This window comes from Lycorma delicatula, chromosome 4, assembly GCF_047948215.1.
Source record: "Lycorma delicatula isolate Av1 chromosome 4, ASM4794821v1, whole genome shotgun sequence".
In the NCBI taxonomy this organism is placed as follows: Eukaryota; Metazoa; Arthropoda; class Insecta; order Hemiptera; family Fulgoridae; genus Lycorma; species Lycorma delicatula.
The window spans coordinates 77,369,855-77,395,552 of NC_134458.1; the positions used below are offsets into that span (position 1 = coordinate 77,369,855).

General features: G+C 28.3%; 1 protein-coding gene across 2 annotated transcripts in view; it reads left to right on the forward strand.

Moving 5' to 3' along the window:
- Window positions 1-25,698, forward strand: part of LOC142323574 (scavenger receptor class B member 1-like) — a 223,831-nt gene that overhangs the window by 149,726 nt on the left and 48,407 nt on the right. For both annotated transcript variants that reach the window (XM_075363392.1, XM_075363391.1), the window contains exon 2: window positions 23,486-23,577. In XM_075363392.1, coding sequence (XP_075219507.1) covers window positions 23,486-23,577 — 92 coding nt within the window. The remainder of the gene's footprint in view (window positions 1-23,485; window positions 23,578-25,698) is intronic.

Genomic DNA, 25,698 nt, shown 5'->3' on the forward strand with positions numbered 1-25,698 from the left:
AATTAATTTGTACTTTTTAGTTTTTTTTAATTATCACTAAAATCGTAACTGTATAAGAAAATTTTGTAAAATACTATATATTAGAACTTTATTAATCTAAATTAATCTAAAATATATTAAAATACAAAACTACTTAAAATAAAATAAAAAATTATAAGTTTTGAAGATACAAAAATGGGAGGTTAGATCTTTGTTTTTTAACATTAACTCTGATTCAGTAGACCGTTTTTTAATAAATTAAAGTTAGACATTTCACTGCGTTTATATTAAACTCATGTCTATTCTTTGCCAAAGAAAAAATATTAATAATTTATGCATAAAAAAATAACAATATTTACCTTCATTAAACCAGAGAACGCGATTATTTCCGCGTTACATGTTATAATATTACAGCCTACGAGAAAATAAGTTTATTATGATTCAGCGTGTATTTTTAATACGTTACCTAATGATTTAAAAGATTTTCCCGTGAATTTATTTAAAATAAAATTTAAAAATTCTATTTTAGGAAACAATAATTACTCTATCGATGAATTACCAAATAAAACTAATCAAATAAACGTAAATTTCCTGCTTATTTGGTTAATTTGTATTTAAATACAAACTCATACTCTTAGAAATTATTGCCTTTAAAATTGTTATTTTATCCTGCACAGATTTCATTTATTTATTATTTATCTTCGCGTAGTTACATCGTTATCTTTTTTTTATAACTAACCTCATGTATTAATATGAGTTATAACCAAACAACCTTTTTTTAATTATTCATTTTACAACGTGTAATGTTGCTTTGATCACGATTTTTCCACGGTTTACCTTGATCCTTACAGACAAATACTGAAGCAGTTTTTCTTCGTTAACTTTGGCATAGCTCAGATACTAATCTTGACGTAATCTATATAACATATAATAATAATATATATATATATATATATATACATATATCATAAAAAATTATTTATTTTAAATATTAGCGTACATAAAAAAAGTTACCTTTAATTAATTTATTACAAGCCTAATATTCGACATCAAACATTTACACTATTTAATATAATTAGAAATTCCTATTGTTCAATGGTTTTGGTAAAAAAAGATGCTGCAAGTAAATGAATATTGTACGATACATTTTTTTATATATAGCTAACATAATTCATTCTACATTTTGACTCGATATTAAAGTAATTTTTTTTCTAAAATTACATACTGTATTACTAAAAAACGAAAATTGTATGCACAAGGTTAGACTGTAAAATTTATTATGCATTACAGTAATTTTATTTTTTATTTCTAGATTAAGTGGTTTGTTCAACCTAGAAATGTCTATCAAACCGACAGATGCACATTACAAAGGCGTTCAGTTGCATACAGTACAACAATAATTTATAAAACGATATACAACGCCAAAAATAGGTGTATAAATAGTATTCCGTGAAACTTAACAAGAATATTTCTCTTGATATTCAGAAACATTAAAATTCACGCGGCATGCACATACCGTTCAAGTTGGTGTGCAACCTTTTTGTTCATATCATTTATATGTATAAGCATAAATAACAATTATTACCCTTGCAGTATTTTCTATGTTGGCCTACATCAACATAACTTGTTTGTATTTATAAAAAATACTTATATATTTTAATGTTTACATAGTATATGTCATAAATTACGTATGTCACTAATTTACACAAAGTTTATATAAGCTTTACTTAATAGAGTCGTGTTTATAAGTACATAATATTATCACTTTGTATATATAAGTATATTATATATATATCTATATATATGACAAAGTGTTTAACACGATACATTAAATAAATAATACAATAAGCAACACAACTGTCGAATAAAATCACATTTCAAGTTGTTTGTGTTAAATTTGTAAACATCAACTAGGAAAGAAATGTGTAATTTCCAGTAATAAAATATTTCTGACAAAAAACAGAAAACAAAAGCAATTATATACTGTATTTCCTTGATGTAAGTCTAATTCCTTTATTAAGGATCTTTTACATGATTGAAAAGCGATCCGTCGTATAAACAAAGTTTAAATTACTGCAACGATTTTACTGAGAAATATATATGATTGCTTATTATTTACTTCAGTTCTGTAACATCAAAGCTCAATCTAATTTATTCCAAAAATATATCTATACATTTTTAAGAGCACATAACGTGATAAGCTGTTTATTTAACTACAGGAGGGCGCTGCTGTGGTACTGTTTAGTGTGAGAAGTAAACAGTAGAAGTGAGAAGTAAAAGAATGGTACAATTACTTTTACTGCATCTATATAATTTGATTGCGACTAATAGCTATTATACGGTACAGACTGCCAAGATTATTGTGATAATTAAGTCTTTATTTGTACTATACAGTCGATTTATATGCTATACTATCATGTTTTTGTTTTTTTTTTATAGTCGAATGGATGATTATATTTACTTCTTATTAATTCAAAAAATAAAACAATAAACTTTATTTGTATTGAAATGCATTATATGCATTGCATAGTAAGTACTTCAATTAGAAATGACGAAATAGTACTGATAGATTAAAAAAAACATAGAATGTATTGGCCATTTATTACGAGAAGAAACTATACTAGCATCGTTAAAAAATTCATGCTATAAAACAAAATGTCATACCATATCGGCTGCACGGTAATACAATGCCATACAGCCGTTTTACTATTTTGCTTTACCAACGTAATACACTCAAGTTAGCCATCGAATTTTTAAACCGACAGTGCTTGAAATTCATGTAATATTTTTATATATTTATTTATTTACTACATTTAATATTATTTTGTGTTCATAATTTATATGTGTACTATTTTTAGCTGTAAATTTTAGTCAAATATACGAAATTGGATATTTATTCAAGTTAAAAAAGGTTATAGATTTAACAAAAATTCAAGCAGTGAAGTGAAACCGAATTAAAGACGATATTAGTGAGACAATTATTCATGATCGGCAGAAAAATTAAAATATTTTAGAAATTCCTAGTTTCTAGAACGCTTTCAGAACAATAAAAAGCATGGTGATCAGAATTAGAAAAGCATGTCGGAAAATAGGTTTATGAGAACCGATAGAGCTGATAATCTATTTTCTAAATACATCATTAAGCAATAAAATGTGTAAACAATTATCGTCGAAACCCAACAAATTTATAAAGACAATGAAAAATTACCTTTAATTGGTAAATGATAGTATATTTATATGTGATTAAAGCGAGTTAGGAAAACTGGAAGTAAGGAAAAGTTAATGATTTTCATAATCAGCAGCCGACTGACTCCCCAAAGTAATATTTTTATAAATTTGTGCGCTCCGTAAAAACCATCACGATGTAAGAGTAGTTTGTCATTTTTTCACTGTCGGATAAAGAATTTTATAATCGGAATAGCACATATTGTCGAGGAACAGATCGTCGAATCGATCGATTGTCTCATAGCAACAGTAAACGAAAGGTAACCTGAGACTCAAACCGCTTTCACAAATAGCCGCGTTCAATATTAACAAGCATACCTGATCAGGATTACTTGAGAAAGCGAAGAATAAAGAATCTATGCTTTCTTTACCGAGATTGTACGCTGCTGCTCTTCAGTACCCCGACCCCTTTTAAAACGCAATAATATGCCCTATAAGAAACGTTCATTCACCTACGAGTAAGACTATTCACCACAGGGACTGGCGCCTACGGATATCACTTCTCTAAAATCGGCATCGACTGGTGCCTCTTATACCTAAGTCCTTTACGTGTATCACAGCCCGTAATAAAAACCGGACAGATTGTGAAAAAAAAAACAAATAACGTATTTCTTCTGTTAAGAAATAATGTAATGTATATGTTACCGTGAAAGACTGAAATTAGAGAATATCAATATTCTCTGGTGAATGTCGACACATACCAAATACGTCGGTAAAAGACCGAAATATTTGCTTATTCGGACCTTCGCAGGTACATGTCGACAAATACAGATAAGCTCTGGTGGGGGTCGAAACAATAACTAAAAATTAGAAGAAAAAAATCACCCGATACCAATCTCTAAGGTAAATAAATTACGAGAAACCCTTGTAAAGAAAGGAAGTTTAAATTTAAGCCAAACATAACCTAAGCTCGCTAACCTCGTCTAATTAACTTTAGATACACAAATTATATAATATTCTGTATATCCTGATTGGTCCTTTCAATTTGTAAATTGCTGAAAAGTTGATTAAATATTTTTATAAATGCGATGAATTTGATTAGTCGCCTCCAATGTTGAAGAATAACATAATTTGTATATTTAAAGTTAATTAGACGAGGTTAGCGAGCGTAGGTTATCTTTGGCTTAAATTTAAACTTCTTTTTTTTTACAAGGGTTTCTCGTAATCTATTTACCTTAGAGATTGGTATCGGGTAATTTTTTTTAATTTCTAGTTATCATTCCGACCCCCACCAGAGTTTATGTGTGTTTGTCGACATATACCGGCGAAGGTCCGAATAAGCAAATATTCCGGTATTTCACCGACGTATTTGGTATGTATCGACATTTACCGGAGAATATCGGCATTTTCCAGTAATCGGTCTTTCACGGTACCATGTACATTGTACATTGTAGAAGGAGAGAACCGACTGATTATTAACACTATTAATTACTACAGTTAAATTATAAAAACCTACAACCACAATGCATTATTATATTAACTAAGTTATTAAGTAAACTTATTGCGGTCAAATAATCTACGCATCAGGATACAGAACTTGCCAGTAAACCTGTATTTGTATCAGTTATCTCCAAACAGGAATTCCGGCAAAACTTCTTTTTTTTCACGAAAAGCCATTTTTTAAAAAGTTTACGGTTTGGAAAACTTTTGTACTTAGATGGTTATAGTTTACCGTACAAAACATATTTTCGTGGTTTTTTTTATAAATTATTCTGTAAGATTTATTTAAGTAAGATTTCATTTATTCATAAACTAATAAACAATATTTATTCTTCCATTTTATGATAATCATTGTATCCGAATTGCAGATCTTTCTTAAATTCAATTTTTTAATATATATATATATATTTCATTTTTAGTTAAAATATAATCCTAAATTAGAGATAATAATAAAGATTTGCTCGTTCATTTTCACGTTGCGTCAGGGACCTACATCTAACAGCGGTCTGTTGATTTTGTTCTTTTCGTGAGACAAGATATTAAAAATGCAGTTTATAAAATGTAATATAACTGATGCCAAGGCTTTAAGTAAAAAAACAGTTGATATGTTTTACTTTTGTTCTGTTATATAACGCAAAAAAATTCCTAACACACAAATTGTTAGGATACAAGTCCAGTTCATAAATATTACCTGTATAACGATAAAAACCTGTTACAAAACATTAAGCCAATCCTTTTTACTTTTTTTTCTTTTTTTCCAGTTTTAACGACCTTTATACTTTTTGGTTCCTCCTTTCTTACGTCGAAAGCGCAATCAGCAACCACAGACACTTGCTACCAATATAATCTTATGTTCTGTCTGGAAACAGGTCCCTTATCCCCCCCCCCCCGAAAAGCACCATCTACCTCTATTCCAAGCATTCTTCTCGTCTCCTTATAATAGACGCATGTATCTCTTAAATCTTAAGTTACGTAAAAACGTTCTAAGAATATCAAGTTCAATATTTTTTTTTAAATGTAATTTAAGTTATAGAAAAAATTAATTAAATTCTTCTGTGTTCCTTCAGCTTACAAAGTACAACACTATAAGTTATTACCAAAAGGGTTAAAACACCCCCCCCCCCCCCCTACCCCATTTATTTTTTCAGAATTATTATTTTTATCCATTAAAATTAGAAATTAAGAAAGTTTTTTTGCATTTCTTATACCTCTCTAAAAACGTTTTCCTCTAATTTTCCTGCATAACGCTTTAAAGTAAAAATAATAGTTTTTCATTTTTCTTTAAATTTTGAATTTAAAAAAAGAAAATACAAAGTTAATATTTTATTTTCGGTTTGAAACAATTTTTTTTTAAATCAAAAATTAAAGGATTAAAACGTATTATTTTTAATTTCTTTAGATTTATCTCTATTTCTTTATAGTTTTTGATATCATAATAGAATTATTACTATTTTTTATTTTATTATTTATTAATCTACTTAAGAATTTCTCATTAATAGATTAATAAAAATAAGAAAAGTATTTTATTAATGTATATTTAAATAACATAAGACTAAAATTAACCAGTATTTTCTCCTATACTTGAGAAATATGATAATTTTTTAAACATTTTTATAGATAATTAATGATTGCATATTTTTTTGTTATTTTGTTTAAAGATGAAAGTAATACAGATCGACGTTACACATTTATTATTAATAAATCTACTATCAAGTGATAAAGTACTGTTTGTATTTAATATAACTGGCGGGCGCACACATTAAATTAATTCAAGGTATACCAGGTAAGCATGAATATAAAATAAAACCTTTACATAAACAATGTACATTTTTTAATTGCAAAATGAATGGCACAATATTAGAGATGAATCTAACATAACGCTACATCGTAAAATATAATAATAATAATAATATTACAACCGCTGCTTGTGTGTGCATGTATGTGTGAGTTTAATTATCTAAAAAAAGTAATAAATAATAAAAACTAGTGAAATAAATTTTATCCTTTCCTGTAAAGTAAAATAATTAAAATAAATTACAATCCCGTCGATAAAAAACTTACATCAGTAACATTGTAAGTTCCAAATATTAATTATACCAGTTAAAATTTAATAATAATTAAATTAATTTTGCCATGATCAATTTTTAAAATAATATAGTTTGGATATTGCAGTAAAACAAAAAATATGTGAAGGGAGTGTGACTGAAACTATGTGGTACTATTTACTAAATTCCTACGCCGTAAAGAAAGAATCTTAATATTTTTTTAATTGCACTCAGATCAAATAATCACGTCAGATGTGCTACTCCATAGATAAAAAATAAATTATTCTAACATTTTCATTTGACACTGGAAGGATCAAGAGAAACATCGGAAGAATGTTAATCAGAGCACATCACAAAATTAAAGTAATAAATATTAAGAGATGTAGATAAAATACATGTTAATATATGAAAATATGTATGAAATAGTCATATAAAACAATAAATGCGGTACTATTATACTTATACTATACGTACTTAATAATTAATTATAAATGAATTATTAATTAATTTTCCTTATTAATTCTATGAAATAATGTCGATACAAATACGTGAAAAAAGCCAAAAAGGAAGAAAGATAATTAAGGAATTTACACGTATAAATATAAATTATGCACGTATTAGTATATGTACCAATGTTCAATGACTCTGCATTTGAAATAGAAATGGACTTTAAATAGAAATAGACTTCAAATTTCTTTTATGTTATATAACAAGTTACCTACAGAATTTTTTTTATATTTTATTTTTACATACGAAGTTTCATGATTTAAACTAAAAACGGGATGAGAAATGGATTGCGAAAGAAAAAGGATTTCCAAAAAAACTGCTGAGAATCTCAACCATTTGTTAGAAAAGAGCACGGTTGCTTCAAATAAACGTACAACGTAGAACAGATCTTACTTATCTATATATTTCGCTGTGAAACGACTTGAACAAAAAATACTCGCAAACAGGAGAAAAGCTAAGTACTTTGCGTAATTAACTGTAATTTTTGCAGGTTTTCTTTCAATGAATTGTAACCTTCAACGACCCAGAAAAAAACGAGGTTTAATGTGATGTACTCAATACAGTTATTTTCAGTTAAAATAGTTTATAAGTTATAACATTTCTAAGACGAGGTTTATTTTTCGTGCTGAAAATTATAATGATTAAAATACACAACCGAAGGGCACTTTACTGACCGTAAAAGTACAGTGAAATTGATATTTCTGCGAGATTCTCAATGTAATCTTAGAATATATATATATATATATATATATATTATTCCTGACAAAGCACAAATTAAAAATATTTATATTTTTAAAATACATTAGATTAATAACGACTCGCTTTTATTATTTTTCGGGATAGAGATTTATAAACTATTATTCACTTCTTTCTTAAGCCAAGCTGGTGAGCTCACCGTTGTATATGAATGTTTTTATTTCTAAAATATCTACAATAAAAAAGTAAAAAAAAAAATACAAAATAAATTAACCATAGCTGTGTAATTCATCTGCAAGTACTAACATCCATATCTGTAAAAGTTTTCGATAATTAAACTTCTGATAGATAATAAAACTAAAGTTTTCTCAACCATTTCTTTATGAAAATAGATAGGTATCTTTTAAACAACAATAATTTATCAAAATAATAGTTTTAAATTGTTAAACATTAATTGCATTTATCGTAAATATATAAAATAAAAAAATAAAACCGTTAAAATCCAAGGTTTTGAAGACTATATTAAGAAATATTGAACATAAAATGTAGTAGTTAACGTAACGTAATTACATTATGGAATATATATTATATTTTATATTCTTATAGAAAACAATTTAATTGTATGAAATAAATTCATATTACGACTAACCGAAGATCTTTTATAGCAAATAACTAATAGGTAGTTTAAAAATAACTAAATTATTATATGTAATAAAACAAGTAAACTGAAACCTAGTTTTCATTCCGTAAAAGGATAGTTTAAGGATAAAATGATAAAATCATCTTTCATTGAAACTCTAATAAATGATGTTTAAAAAGCTAAAATTGTATACTTACTTTATTGAATAATTCCGTTTTTTTCCAAAGATATGTTAAAAACTACGAAAATGTTTACTGTAATAAATATAAAATTATTACAAAAAAAAAATTATATATAGTAAATATACTGAGATTACCTTTATCATGTGTTTATTATTTAAAATTAATTTTGTTTTTATTGCTAAAAATTCCAACCTGTAAACTAACTGATCCATTAAGATGTAATACAACTGATATGTTTACTACGGTTACTACTTTCTAGCCAACAATAAGAAATATTTTTATTCATCTCGATAGGTCACTTTAACCCCTTTGGTGATAAAAACAGTCTTGACAGATATATTTCACTAAAACCAGCATAACATACAAAAGAAATAATAATAATTATATAATAACAAAATAACTTTGTTTTTTCGATATATTTTAACTTTAATAAAAATAAGAAGTCCTTCCCCATTCTTGTTGTTCAGTTACTGTCATTATATAAATGTATATTATTTTACGTTTTTTCTATAAAGAAAAAACAAGAATCAAAGAATTAAAATACAATTTTAAATCGAAAACGAAATAAAAATAAATTATAGAGCTACTTGATGTCAGGTTTCAACTTTCATAGATTACCAACTGTTTCATTTTATAAAAATTAACTGTATCCGACGTACACATTAACATTCTCAGACCGGACAGGTCGGAGTATATTTTGGAAAATAAACGCTTAAAATACGAAAATTCATCAAAGTTTTTAAAGCGTAAACACGTAGATGTGCCGTAGTTCTACCGGGGGTGTCTGAAGTACCGAGTGATACAAAAAGGAGTTCACAAGTATAAATGCATTTAAAAATTTATTTTTAAATGCAACAAATTTTTTAGCTGTCTCAAAAATTTTTATACGATTTTAAAGTTGTAAGGTCCTTTTTGAATCATCCGGTAGTATTGGTACTATTAATAATACAGTGGAGGGGATAGTGTAGCGCGATAGGTGTCTAAGAGCACGATAGCAGTCGCCGCGCCGATCCAGTAATCCATCCTCACCCTGCGCATCAACTGACCATTTTATACTTTGATAAATAATACTTGTATCAACGGGCAACAGATGGACTATTTCCTGTGCATAATCGATCAATTTTTAATTAATTTAACAAGTAATTTACTCACAATTATTACAAAAATCATTACACACTTTTTTAAAAATAATCCGCTATATGGAAATTATAGACAACTTCCTGAACTTCACAGATTAATAAAAACCAGCTTGATGGAGTTACAGTTGAAAAAAAATTTTGTTCAAGTAGTATTCCTCATTACTCCCCAAATAGCAATCTCGAGCCTGAAAGTAGATTCAAATAAGGAATAATCAATTTTTATTTTTCGTAAAAATAATGTTTTACACAACGTAAGAGTAAATAAAAAGAAATCATTTTTATATGACAAGATGAAGAAAAATATTGAATCGACTGTTATATTTAAATATTTACGTTCTGACTTGTATTTAACTACAGAGCGTAGTCAATAGATTATTACAAAAATAAATAATATTACGAGATTACTCGTGGAATTTTTTTATAACTTTTTTCTTGAGGAATCGGACATTCAGAATGTTGTTTTACTTTCATTAACTATTAATCTCTTGTCGTATAAATTTATTTTAGCCATTTATTAGTTTCATTCAGAAAATTAATAACGATTTTGCAGGACGTATTTGGTAATACTAAAGCGACGTTATCATTCAATTACAATAATTTTACGCTAGCTCTCCGTTCCTGATCGAGCCACAAAGAATTGTACAGGAAGTGCAGTTAATCAGTATAACAAACTGTAATGAAAAATTTCTGCATTACATAAGAGTAGAAAATAGAGAATATCATTAATTATGAAGTATGATAATTAATAATTTATTATCATTAGTAACACACTCAAGAATGAACGTAACACTCGTATACGAGTATGATCCTGGATATATCACATAAACTATTTAGGATATTGATTTCTTTGTTTCACTGAAAGATTTCCAACGTATTACTTATGACCTTTCCCAGGATGACGATTTGACCTATTAGGGCACACACTAAAAGGACCTATTAGTGGACCACTTAAAGGTGGTTGCCGTGCAGTATGTAACATAAAAGTAGATTAGATCTGTGGAAAATCTCCGAACATAGAGTGTATCAGAAGAAAGCGACAAATAGGCATCTATTTACGACAGATAATTGATCGCGCTAGGAAATCTGTATTGAAACAAAGAGATGTACCTCCATTACACTGCTTCAATATTGTTCAAAGTATAGCCTATAGCCTCTGATGAGATTCCATTCAAGGTATTCAAGATACGTCCTGGCTAGCGACTTAAAGAGGATGCGAAACGATTTAAAATCAACGAAAAGCCTACCGATCTACGATACTACTTATAAATTTCTTACTAGTTTTCGAAATAGTACTAACAATGAGAATATGTTCGATGACATTGCACCCAATGTCGTTTAACTTCGGTGAACTGTAGGAATCAGATTATTAAAATATGGAATTAGCCTTTAACATTTAATCCTTTGTTAGCAGTTTTCAATTGTTAGGATACTACTCTCTTAGCCGATCTCGCAGAAGCTTCAGATTGTAAAGGATGGGTTTAATATCTTTAACAGGTTTATCGCCTTCATACTTTTTATCACAATTATAAGAGCATATTTAATACAGATATCGATATTAATTATTACGAAAATACTAAAGGCTAAAATATAATTATTTAATATTGGTAGTTTTGTATATTTATTAAATGAATTTGAAACTACAACTGCATATCGATAAAATCATTGGATATAGCGCCGGTCTCAGTCTTTAATGTCTTCAGCAGATAGCACCAGTAATAATGGCAACGTCAGAAACACAAACCAATCTACTACTGCCGTAAACCGATCTATTACTACATTTACATCCAAAATACGACAACGTATATGGCAGCATCCAGCAGTTGTTGCCAGGCGACGACCGTCGGTAATAGCAGCTGGTAGCAGATGATTCTCATCTGTTGCTTACACTAAGGTATTTTCCACCGAGACAACCGAGCTCTGTGGTAGTTTCTACTGATTACTCTGTGCGAGAAGGTAATTTCTGATTGTTCGTGAATAATATCGAATTTTGATGTCTTTGCAAGCAAATGTAATTACAACAGAGCATACAATGCAATGCAACAGAGCAATGCAATTACAATGCTTGTAATTTACAAATTATTTTTGTGCAGTTAAATTGTAATTACACATGAAAATACGAAAAAAATAAGAAAACATTGGTGGAAAAGTACGATGTTTAATAAAAGCTGGGTCAAAAAAAACTTTCGGGAGTTATTAGCGGAAGACGATAAATCATTTAAAAGTTTTGCTAGCATGAACACATATAACTTTTTATTTCTCTTGTATTAGAATTGATAACTCAAGGCGGTATCTGTTCTAAAACCTTCTAGTCTCACTAACTGGCAAACATTTGAGATGTATGTTTTTTAATTGAACAACATTTTCTTTCTGGCTGGCGACAAACCAAATTTTTATCATTTTTTTTTCATTCTTAATGGAAACTTGTTTCCATTATCAACCAAATCTTGTTTCCAAATCAACCGTCACTGATTTCCCACAACAATTTATTATCACGTTAGGTCTATGTAAATTGTAGAACTTTGTAATTCGATCACTCCATAAAATAGGAATACACAAAAAATATGCGCCACACTCCGGGAGAAATAATTCTGTTGCCTCATTTCCCTTCCAGCACGGAAAATATGGCAACGCTGAGCAACGGCATTTTTCATAGCATGCGTCACGTCGTTGCCGTTGCTTAACAAGCAAAAAGTCGGGAAACATAGCATGCTGTAATCGTTACTTTGACCTATACGGCGCTGTAAAGCTAATGGACAAACAAGAATAAAGTAATAATTATAGCAAGATTACAATTAAAAAGCTTTCACTAAAAAAAAAATCACAATTAAAATAGTGTTGTCAATCATAAATAATCTGTAAATTAAAAATTTGTTACAGTAACAATTCAGTAATACTTTACTAACAGTTTATGTTATCTTTTTATATTAAAAACAAAATTACACTATTGCCCCAATTAATATAAATATATATATATATATATATATTAAAAAAAAAAATATTCTAATGACTGTTCTAGTTAATGGGTACACTTTAATTTACGTAATAACAAAAATAATCATATCGCTAACCTCATTCCAGTAACATCTTTAAAAATCCATTGATTTGTTTCAAAAAATCGTGTTAGTTTTGAGACTCGAATAAAAATTTGATACATATATAAACATCGTAAGGTCAAATAATTCTTTCAATTGGTTACAATGACCTCATCAATTTAGCCGTATTTTTTTTTTAAAGATCCTACAAAAATATCGTTAGGTTATTCAGTATAATATTCACAGTATAAATTGTGGTAATACAAGTTATATCAAAGAAAGCTATATAACTGTAAGTTTATCATTAAAAAAAATTATTACTATAATAATACATCGCTAAAAGATAGATTTTAAGCAGCATTAAGGCTAATCTTGGGCGCCATGTGGTACCACATGCAACATGTTTACAGCAACATGTTTCGAGTACCACACGTTGCTGGTGGCCCCCTACATTACGGCAAAACTTAAAATAGTCTTCCGGGTTCAGTAAATTAAAGATTAAAATTCGTAGTGGTGCCCTAGTTTTTTACGTAACAAAAATATTTCCTTTACGCGGGTAAAGGTAAGGTAAGGTAATATTTTAGGCTAGGTAAAGGTAGGTAGAGGTAATATTTTTGCTAAGCTAATATCTCCTTTACGTAGAACGATTACTGATGGTTAATCAGATCTGCAAGACATGGCCGTATCCCAAAGTATAGAATAACCTATGATTTTTCCAAGAGATGGAGCCCGGCGCTACATGTCAGTTTAGGTATTTTGGGAAATTCTTTAACCTTACGCGTTATGAAACACGGTTTTGTATCGCATTTTCTGGGTAGGTAAAGTCGCTATAATCCGAATCTATTAGTCATAAGTCGTATTTGAGTTTCAAGAGGAGGATGCTACTAAAAAGATCAACAGAATCCTGCAGCCTAAAATGCAGAAAGTACTGAAAAACTGGACATAAAATAACAAAGATTTATTTTTTCTACATCAAATAACGAAAGTTTAAGTATCTAAAACGTTTTTTACTTAAAAGTAAAAGTTACTTAATCTTCAAAATCACTTTTGACGAAGTTTTGTCTTACCAACTTACCCAGTAGGTTGGTGAGGCATCCCATTCCCTCAAGGTGATAAGAAACATAAATTGCATCTACTTATTCTGATTGTAAATTTATACATACAGAGAGACTTTCGAAATAAATAGATAGAATAAAATTAATTTTAATGGTAGACGCAGACAATTATGAAATATATCAATTAATATATCCCATTAAATGTATATATAATAACAATTTTTGAAAGTCCAAAAGGCAAAATTTTAATCTACGCTACAAAAGTCATGTTAACAATAAACGGATCATTCATAATAGAAACAATAAACTACTGTATTTAAAAATATATTAAACAAACGGAATTTTTAATCAGTCATTAATATTAATAATCTATATATAGGGAAACGTAAATAATACCATTTCTAATTAGATTTGTTTACTGTTACATCAATATATGGATAAGCATTTACATACGTATTTTAAATACGACAAGTTATGTAAATATATTATGCATTCGTCGATAGATATTAAACATTTACATAGTAATAGTATTACTAAAAGACAACAATATTATCGGTTATAGAAAACACAGCCTGACGCTTCTTTCTCGTTGTATTTAATTAAAGTACATCACTGAGAAAGATTAAAAAATAAAAGTACTTTTTAGCGATATTTTTAAATTAATTTTTTTTTTTACTTGTAAAGATTTTTCCAAGATTATCTTTAGCTCCATTAAATAACGATAAGAACTTCTTACTTTGTATCAAATAGCTGTAAACAACATTGGATTATAACTTTCGATTTTTGCGACTAGGCGAGAGGTTTATTATTTGTAATTACTGAAGCAACAGAAGAAATCGACGATGTTAACCATATTAATAACATCAAAAATATTATGACGAATTCGCACCTTTTAAGCAGCAGGTTAAGCTTGCCATTTTTCATACTCAAAAATGTTTTTATAGCATATTCCCACGCATAAACTCCGAAGTTATGCAATCGATAGGTATGTAACAATACATCTTTCAAATACTTCCATAAATCCTTTATTACTTTTTCTGAACGTAAGATTTAAAATAAATGGAATTATCCATACATACCCTTTTCTTAACTATAGAATGTAATTCTTGTTCTGCTTAAGAGCAGAACAAGAATTACAAGTGTTAATCAGTAAGCTGATTAACACTTAGCATACAAAAAGATCTATCGAACAGATTTATTCAGTAATTTACTATCTATTGAAGAGAAAATGTCAAAAACCTTTCGCTCTCTGCCATATATTTATTTAAAAATCTTAACATAAAAAATGGTTTTTAAATTAAATTACGGATAAAGTGTAATGACACCCTTATTACTTTATAAAAAAAAAGTCAGGCAAAAGGTTTTATGTCCATTGTAATCTAATTAGATGTCATTAAGATATCATCAATACGCTGTAGCTGCGTTGTCGTGTACAGAGAGATTTAATGAATATTTACCGGTACATAATCGTTCACTTATGCAATTGAGGTCAAAGACATAACAATCTCTAATTTAGTTCCTTAAAAATCATTCTTTAACATAAGATAATCATATATAGAAGAATTAACTGAAAATAATTATAATAATAAATATACGGATGGACTCATTCAACAGACATATAACTATCCTTGCTTATTTGGGGGGGGGGGGGTTATTACTTTTTAACGAAAATAATTACATTACAAATTTAATAACAGTGTAAAAGTTAAAAATAAAAACAAGTTTTTAAAGTCTATTTTAAATACAATAGACAAAACGATATCTCCATTAACTCAATTTTATATTTGACTAGTGTACAATATTAATCAACAATACCGTTACTCGTAACCTAAAGAATTAAAACAAGTCGCAATTTTTTTATGATAATTTAATTGATATTTCACAACAAAGATATAAATTCCCAGCAATATACTGAGTTTCTGAGTAACGTTTTTTATTATACTAATAACCTTGTATCATCCATAAAATACTTAAATTTTAATAAACAGCAAAACAATTTTGTTTTAAGCAGGTATCCTTTATTTTTTAATCAAGCGAACTTTTTATATATTCAGTTAATTTCTTGGCCTGACTATCTTCACAAGAAAGAAAGCAGCGCATTAAATCTTTGTCTTATTATATTTAACGAAAAACAAGATTACATTCAAAAACTTAAAAAGTTTACTTGTAATCTAAAAATTGACGGTCATTTCCACTGTTAAATAACAAACTCTGAAGAAAAAATTTAAACAGGATAAGCAAAAAAATAAATGGAAAAAAATAATTAACAATATCAATTGACAAATAGACACTATAAAATGAATATTTTTAACTCGGATTTTAAATTGGAATAAAAATTGCAAACTGTTTTAGTTTTAGGTAACACCAACATAAAGAAAAAAATTAGTTTAAAAACATTTAAACCAATGTAATCTCCGAATCAGATTTTCCCGAACTGGAATACAGGGGCTCAAATTACAAAATTCTTTCTTCAAAGAACGAAGAAAAACTAAAAATTCCTTTTTACTACTTTTAACCTAATATAAAATTAGCGAGCGACCTTTTAAAATATAAAACAACAAAAATTCTAGAAATATTTCTTATTAACCTCTCTAATAAGTAAAATTTGGAATTTTTAAAAGGAAAGGTTTTTTCAGTTAATCTGCAGTTTCTAGGCGCTTTTTTATATTGTTATTATAATTATGTATTTATTAATTTTTTATAATGAAAAACAAGATAAAAAATGAAATTTTTTTCATTCAGTATTCCTAGCATTTTATAATAAATTTTAAATATATTTCTATTACTTTCATCCATTAAATAACAGTTAATTGTTATTCGATGTTTATTACTTATTATATTTTCTTTTATCTTAAACTGCTCAAAATCAAATAATTTCGTATAATTGGAAATCGATTCCAATTACTTTGGATTTCTAGTTTTATATTATACATAGGTATTTAATTCAAACTAATTACTAGATATAGTGATATTTATAGACATTTATACTACACAAAAGAACTGCAGGTTACGTAGACCTAAACATATATATATATATATATATATAGTTCGTATATAACGGAAAAGTTTAAATTTTACCTGTTTTTCTATAAGTAATAGATTGACACCAGTCCAAAAATGTATCTAATAACTTTTTCTTTCGATCGTTATACGATTATATGACCTAGTCAACGCAAAATCGTTGATCAGTAATGAAATGTTCCCATCTTGGGTAGAGATAATAGAGTTAAGATAGAATTTTCCAAAAAAAAATGTTTGAAAGTGCCTTGAAATGCTACTTTAAGCGGGATAATTTGTCTTGATTAGTGGTAGATCGACTCTTTATTATCATCCATTCTTTTCCCTTATACTCGACTTTTTACTTTCAGTTGTGTTCTTTAAGTTTTTCAAACGCCTACTGAATCTGTACTAAGAATGATCTTCAGATTTACCGCGTCCTTGATATTTGGATGAGGTTTAATGGAGACAACTTTGCCTATGAATCTAACTGGAGATTCAATTTCTCGTTATGGTTAAATATAAAGCCCATCATACGGTTTAAACTTGGTAAAAATTTAGTCAAAAAGGGGGTTAACGAAGAATTAAATATTAAAACAAGGGTTTGTAATACGTAAGAAATTACTTTTTTTTTTATTTTGGCAGTAAAATTATAAGCGACAGATAAAGTAAGGTAAAGATCAAACGAAAACTAGAAAACGGAAGGAGAGTTTTCATACAGAAAAAATATCTGCAGTTATCAGATATGGATTAAAAATTAGAAAGATATTCTCATATATAATCTTTTTTAAATAACAAGAAATAGGTAATAGCGTTGCTAGATTTTTCCAGTAAATTACTTGAGATATGACTCCTCCGACCCCCTGTATTTCCTCACCCATTTTAGCCATAAACTCCAAACTTTAACGTAATTTAATTTTCCAAATGTAGGATTCATCAAGCTAAACATAAGATTTTTGGTTCAGCCAATCCCAAGTTATTAACCCATGAAAACGTCAACACAAATATATATATATACATAATTGCGTGCGCACGAACAGAATTTATCCCCCTTTTTTGAGCAGTTTCTATGTTCTTCTGAGTCCAAAAAAAAGTGGAAAAAGTGATTTTTGGGACGATTTGCATACCTTTCTTTTGTTGTAGTTTATATTACACTATAGCTGCTCGGATAAAATAAAAATATTTGTGTTAAGCGTAACACTTTACGGTAACAAAACAGGAAAAGTAGAAAAGAAAACTTTTAAAATGCCGTATGTACAAACAAAAAATATTAAGTAGGTTGATAATGTAAGAGATGAAGTAGTCTTAAAACGAAATGTTTGCCGAAGGTCTTGTAAACAGTCGAACGCAGTTGATAATTTAACCAAGTATAACGACATCGAATTTGAATAAATTTGGTAATAGAAAGATACGTAAAGAACTGTACAAAAATTGGAATCTATAAAACAGATAAATGTGGTTCAAAGTGGAATAATTACGCTTAGATAAAAATATTATCACAGAACAGAAAGGAATGGAGAATGTGAGTCCACAAAAAAAATTAAGTTGTGGATTATCTTAAAAAAGATAATTACGTGAAAATTATAAAGAAACAAAAACGCAAGCCAGATTATAAATGAAGATGGACAAAATGCTACTATCCAAAGGACATGCTTTATTCTTCAACTAGAAATAATTCGGTAGGAGTTTTATCTGTATCCAAAAAGCTGTTTTTTTTAGTTTTATTTCTTTCTATGTGCGCGCGCCCGCGTATGTGTGTGTTAGAGAGAGAGAGAGAGGAGAGTTTATTATTTCGTTTTAAAGATTTTTTAACTTCCTGTTAACACCTTTATTTAAAGAAGTTAACATTACAACTGTTGAATTGTAGTTCTATAAGCCTAAGCATTAATAATAATCATAGGTATAAATATAAGTGGCTCTACTGGTACAGATTATAATTTTTATTAAACATATTATGGTTATAATTTTTAAATGGCTGTATACCAAGTTATATTAAATTATCAAGGTTTGTCGAAACAGGTACACATAAGTTAAGATTGGATATGAAGGTAACCATCGTTTCCTGGTTAAAAACCGCGTTTATATTAAAATTACAATCGTTTCACTTTTGCCAAGTTCAGTTTTATATATAAATAATAACAGTAACAATATATATATAAAGTTTGTTTACTATTAATGTTAATTGTGATAATAAAATAGATGTAAAAATAACGAACTAATAAAACATTAATAAGTAATTAACAGTTAAAAAATGTTTAAAAGAATAGTGAAAAATGATACTCCAAGTTTAATGAATCTTACTGTTATTTATTTTTGATGTCATTTTTTTCAGATTTATTAATTTATTACAACTTAGATCGCGTGACTCATGAACGACAATATAACAGTTCGTTTCCTCATTCTGAATTGTGGTAGATCATAATAAAACCTTGGACAATCTCGACCGAGAACAACGATTAATTGTAGTATTTTAGAAGGTGTCTTTTTCAGTTAGGCTACACCGGTTTGAGGTAACTTAAGATAATTTTTTTGTCGTAAATTTAACAAACACCTTTTTAAGAAACAGGCCATGAACTTAACATCACTTAAAAAAGCGTACAACTTCCACTATTACCTATCTCACTCGACTTAATTAGATACTCTTATTTTAAGAATAATAATAATATTTGTAAATTTTTAATGAATAATAGTTATCAAATCAAGGAGCAATTTTGAGTTTGTAACGCGTTACCAAAATAATTTATTCATCAGAAAATTATTCGAAATATTATTTTATCATTCTTTTATTAATTTTCATCTACTTTTACGTCGTATAAAATCATAACAATAACAACTTTTATATAAACAAATATATTTTAATATAAATTAACAAAAAGTTTTAATATAAACAAAATCTAATAAAAAATAAAATCAATTGAAAAAGAGTTAAAAGAACTTTAGAAAATAATAATAATTAAAGCTTACATTAAAACGGCTAAAAAACCACGAACAAAATTTTTAGTCGAATTTTTTATAATTAATTTAGATTCTGTATCTAAATAAAAAAGTAGGGTTAAAAATAACAAATACAGATCGACGGAAATGCTAAAAGTGCACGGATCTGAATAATCGCATTGTAATAAAACGCCTCGTTTTCCTCCCACCACGATATTCAGTACAATCCGTGTAATAGAAAATTAGAACCTAAAAACACAAAGTATATATATTGGCTTGGCATGCGATACTCCCATACACACGAATAATTAAATAAAAACTTAATGTATTTTTTTTTTTTTGTTTGGCCGTTATAATAACAGCATTAGTTTAGTGAATCCTAAACAGTATAATAGTATAAAAATTTATATTTTAAGTTTGAAAATTTCTTCTATGATTTATACTTGTTTTTTATCAATCTGATTTACATTAAACAATACATTATTTACACTGGAAATTATAAACAAAAATCATAATAATAAAAGTAATAATAAAAATATATATATATATATATATATATATATATATATATAATTTATACATTTAAATTAATAGTTCTAAAAATTAATAATTCATTTGTATAACTTACTCAGAATAGTTAATATAGTTTGATATACTAACTTAGTACTGTATTAAAATTCCCTTGGAGAATAATTTAGTGTTTTATCTGAAATAATTAAATTATTTTTAATAAATAATTTAAAGTATTTTAAAATACAGTGCATCCATTTTATCGCGCATATCATTTAATGGGATGGGTATGCCGGATAGTGTGTTTTTTGGGTAATGACGCGTAATTTCACCTTAGCGGTTACATCAATAGTCAGAACAACAGATATTGGTCGACCAAAAGCCACACATATTACACGAATCGTCACTGCACTCAAAGAAGGTTTGGTGAGCGATTTCCTGATTTCCTGACTAATATGATTTGTGTGATTTCCTGACTAATAACGGGACCGAATTTTTTTATGAAACCCTTGACAGTCCGACAAATCAGGATATAACTATGCAATTGTAACTCTTCTTCAGCTTTATGAACGCTATTATTACCTGCAACAAGTCGGGGTAACATGCTGTACATTCAAAAACACCGTGGAAGTTTTGGAAGAAATGTTTGGTGATCTCAAAAAGTCTCTGTCCACTCGTTCCCCTTACTTATCGTCACCAAACTTCTTTCTCTGGTGTTTTTTTAAAGGCCGCGTACATCGAGAAAACCCACGTACTCTACAAGACCTGGAGCGAGCCATTACTGCAGCGATGAATTCCATCAGCCCTGATGTCCTACGAAGGGTATCAAAAAATATGGTGCGGAGGGTTCGAATCTGCCTTCAGGAAAATCGTGAACATTTCTAACACTTGTAAGAAATTACCAGTTATGCATAACTAGATTCCGTGAATCAAATCAAATGCGAGCATCCATAGTCCATAGTGGAAATATAGTGTATAGTATCATGATGTGCTCCGCAAAATGATCACACTGTATTTAAATACTTATATTCAGAATTATCCAAAGGAAGTTTAATACATGTTTATACTGTATTATATTTACCTAATTTAGATGAAGTGTACGATATAGTTATTATACAATATTTTAATTGAAATTATTAACTTTAAATTCTGTGTAAACAATAAAATATTTGTTATGCAATAAAATAATACGGTAGGTCCGTTAAGTACAGGTTGAAATATACTTATAATTTTTGATAAAATACGAAAAAAGTTAGTTATTAATTAAAAGAAGTACTGTAGCCACTCCAGTTGGTTCGCCACAAGACTATTCTTGTTTATTCTGCTTCATAAATAAGCGTCTTCTGTTCGGTAACTGAGCTGTAAAAATTTACAAAAAAAAGTCCAGAAAAGAAACGTGAATAGATCGAACCGGTATTATAGCTGAGCTTTCTCTTTATATATCTTTTAAAACTTTTTAAGTTAATGTTAGTTTTTAAATAATCTACGACTTTGTTGAATTTTTTTATCCCCGTACTCCTTGAAAATAGAGGTTTTGCATGTTTTAAAAAGTGTAACTCGGATAATTTAGTGTCAACATCACGGTCAAGATAGTGCACATCAAATTAATTCCTGATTCTGTACACGAACACAGATAAATAAAAAAAATATAAAAGGACTTTTAAATTTTAAAAGTTTCATTTTTTTAAAGTTATCCCACAAGAACTGCTATATCTTGTGAAGTTTGTGATTATTCTTATTGCCTTTTGCTATTATTTTTATATATCTAGCTAAGAGGTTAGATTTCATGGTAGTCATAATTTTTTTTTAAAACTTTACAGAATAAAAGAAACAGATCTATTTTGTCTGATTCATCGATAAAGAAAATGTTACTCGTTGAAAAACGTATTTCAAGGAGGCGCCCAACAATAATTAATGCTATAATTATATATATATATATATATATATATATATATATTATATATATATATATAAAAGTAACACATAAAGATCAAACTAATTTCGAGTTGTATGTTTTCCAAATTTTAAAAAGGGAAACTGGACGATTAATCTATGGCAAAATGAAACAATACATTTTTAAGGTAAACAGAAGATACAAAATTTATGTTCTGTATTTTTTTTATGTCTTATTATTTTTCTGGAATCGCTAAGATTTTGATCAAAGACTTTGGGGTATTGACATTTGCTGTTTGATGAATTTTTGAGACGGAAAATTTCTTTCTTGCTCTTTTACTGTGTTTGTAAATTGTTATCCGGTTTAAGTTCATCGGAAAATACGCGTAGTTTAGAGCTCGAAGTTTACCGCAAAAACATTTAAATTCTGAGAATTACTTCCTTACTTTGTAACTCTCTGAGGAGGTAAAAAACTTTTGTATTTTACTTTCTTTACAGGTACTTTCGTACCTGTAGAGAGTCTACAAAAGAGATTTCCAAAAAAACCTTTAAAAAACAGGAAATGAGTTATAAAATTTATTAACTTCAAAAAATAATTTTTTTAATCTCGTTGTTTGCTGCATAAATGTTCTTTTAAAACATTAGAAAGAAACTGGTTTAAAATCAGTTGAAAACAAATTTTGAACCGTTAAAAATTATCTGTAATCTACTTTTAAATCAAATATATTTTACATAAATCATTTTAGTGAAGGAGTTTGACGATTAACCTAGAAGAGAATTGACTAACAAACATCGATTGCAGAGTTTTCATATCGATGAGATTTTAACTATATACGCGTGTGCGCATCGATATGCGCATATCGGTATGTCTCTCTCTCGCTCTCTCTTTCTCTCTCTCTCTCTCTCTCTCTCTCTGTCTGTGTGTTTGTGTTTGTTTGTTTGTTTGTTTGTGTGTGTGTGTGTGTGTGTGTGTGTGTGTGTGTGTGTGTGTGTGTGTGTGTGTGTGTGTGTGTGTGTGTGTGTGTGTGTGTGTGTGTGTGTGTGTGTGTGTGTGTGTGTGTTGGTTGCGCTGTACGGTCTACTACAGTTAAAAGACAATAAAATGATTTATAATATTTATATTAGATATTCAAGAAGAAAATAACAAACATTTTGCCAAAATTTTAACGAAACTGCAACATTCAATAACTTTAATTTTTATTTTGTTACAGGTGTCTTCCTTACCTTGGTTATTGGCTTATCTGCCCTAACATTCGGATCATTTCTCATCGTGGTAGACCCATACAATTTGTTTTTCGAAATGGTAAGTAAAAAATACTATGAATTATAATTACTCAAGTGTGTAATACTACTTAACTTCTAATCTTCATCTTGTCACAAGTTTTATAGGATCAACGATCTCAATTTTAACTGCATCTTCTCCGACATTCCTTTCTACCCTAAGCTTCCTCAATTCTTTATTCTCTCTCATAGATCCTAATTTTTTTTTAAATTTTAACTAGGTCGTCCTTTCTTTTCCACACTACTTTACCTTTTCCAACATAATCTTCACTCCTTTGTTCTACATACATAAACCATTTCGGCGTATATTTCTGCACCTTTCTGCCGATAGGAACCGACTTGGTCGTTTCTCAATGGATTACATTCTTATGCTTCTCCTTCTCGTCACTCCCTTTAACTATTTTTGCGTTCACATCTCCATCACCTTCATCTTCTTCATCTGCTTTACTATGACTGGTAGTGTCTGAAAGCCGTGCGTCATTATAGGTCTTACCAACATTTTCATGTGTAAGATACTTTGTAATACGATGTAACCGTTGTTTCAAATAGTAAATAAATGTGTTAAAAGCTCATCTACTTTTTCATGTGAATAGAACTAAATAAAACGTAAAATGTGCTTTTATTATTAAACTGAAATTAATAATTCAACGTGAATTCTTTTTATGTTTCGGCCAACTACAAACCATAATTAACACCTTTCTTAGCATACTATCTTTTCTGCTAATCTCCTCTTAATCTCACTGGCTTTTTTCCTTCCCCTCGTTATTACTCTTTTTTGTTTTGGAGCTTCTTTCAATAGAAAACGCTTTTCCCGAAATTTTTTCTTGATTAATTCCCGATTTTGTAAATCAATGATTTATTAAATAAAAATACGAAAAATAAACAATTTTTACTAAAACTTAATATTGAAATTCTTTTTTATTTGTAAAATTCTGTTAAGTATTTTTTCTCTCAAAATAGCTTTCCATAATAGTGCTTTTCATGCTGGATATTATATAAGAGGATTAACGATGATAAGAAATTAGTGTTATTCACCCTTTTAAACGGGATATGTACGTTTATTAATGTATTAACTTTAAATATTTGCACTTACAAATAAAATTTAAAAAAACCATAAATTAATACAAAAGTTTTTTCATTAAAGAAAACTAATTAGAAAGAAAAAAAGATCAAGGATAGATTTAATCTTATTTGTAACTCGCAGCAACTATACAGGTACCTATTGTTTATTGTTTAAGTGAATAAAAATACATAATTATTTTTAAATTTAACAAAATAATTTGTTTATTGCTTACTTATATCGGTAATGTAAGATTACTTTTATTCTACAATAGTGTAGTAGGCTTATTTAAATTTATATCAGCAAATTATAATTCGCAAACTACTTTACTGTGTCCAGCCGCAGTAAATAGTATATTAAATGCAACCAAATATTTTACATAATAAATAAATTAAGTATATAAATCTAGTCACATAATATTTTACGACGTCTGTGATAGCTCATTTAAATCACATCACAAGTAACACACACACACAAGCTTAATAAAAACGTACTCTACGTAAAGTAAAATACTACGTAAAATATATAACATTTCCGAACAACCGTGATCTGTTAGATCGAGATTGTACCTGATGCATGCAAAAGCTAGCTTTCAACCTACTAACAAATCCGTTTGAATTTTGAAAATCGAACGATTATTAGCAGAGATATTATAAGAGCACCCCATTGCACCTCCCAAAACACAGCTCCAGGCGCACCTCATTTTTTACCAGTTGATGGTGATTAGTCGCATACCTCACAACTATAGCTTCACACGCAGTCCCCACGGGAAGCTCATTATTGTTAAACAGAATTTTTTTAAATTTATATAATATTATCTTATTTAATGTAAATTTAATTCTATAATTTTTATCATATTATTCATTCGATTGATTCGAATCATTCAGTTCAAAGCCAGCTCACACAGTGATAGAGACTCACAGTTCATTAATTCAATTCATTAAAGTTTGTGCTTCGACCGGCAAATCTCTGCTACTACATTTTTTTTTCCGAGATAAAATATATCTACAACCTTCTCAGTTATGCCAAGAAACGGGTAAAAATTTGGTTGCGATTGCTCGAGTAGATTTTTGTTTATCATTA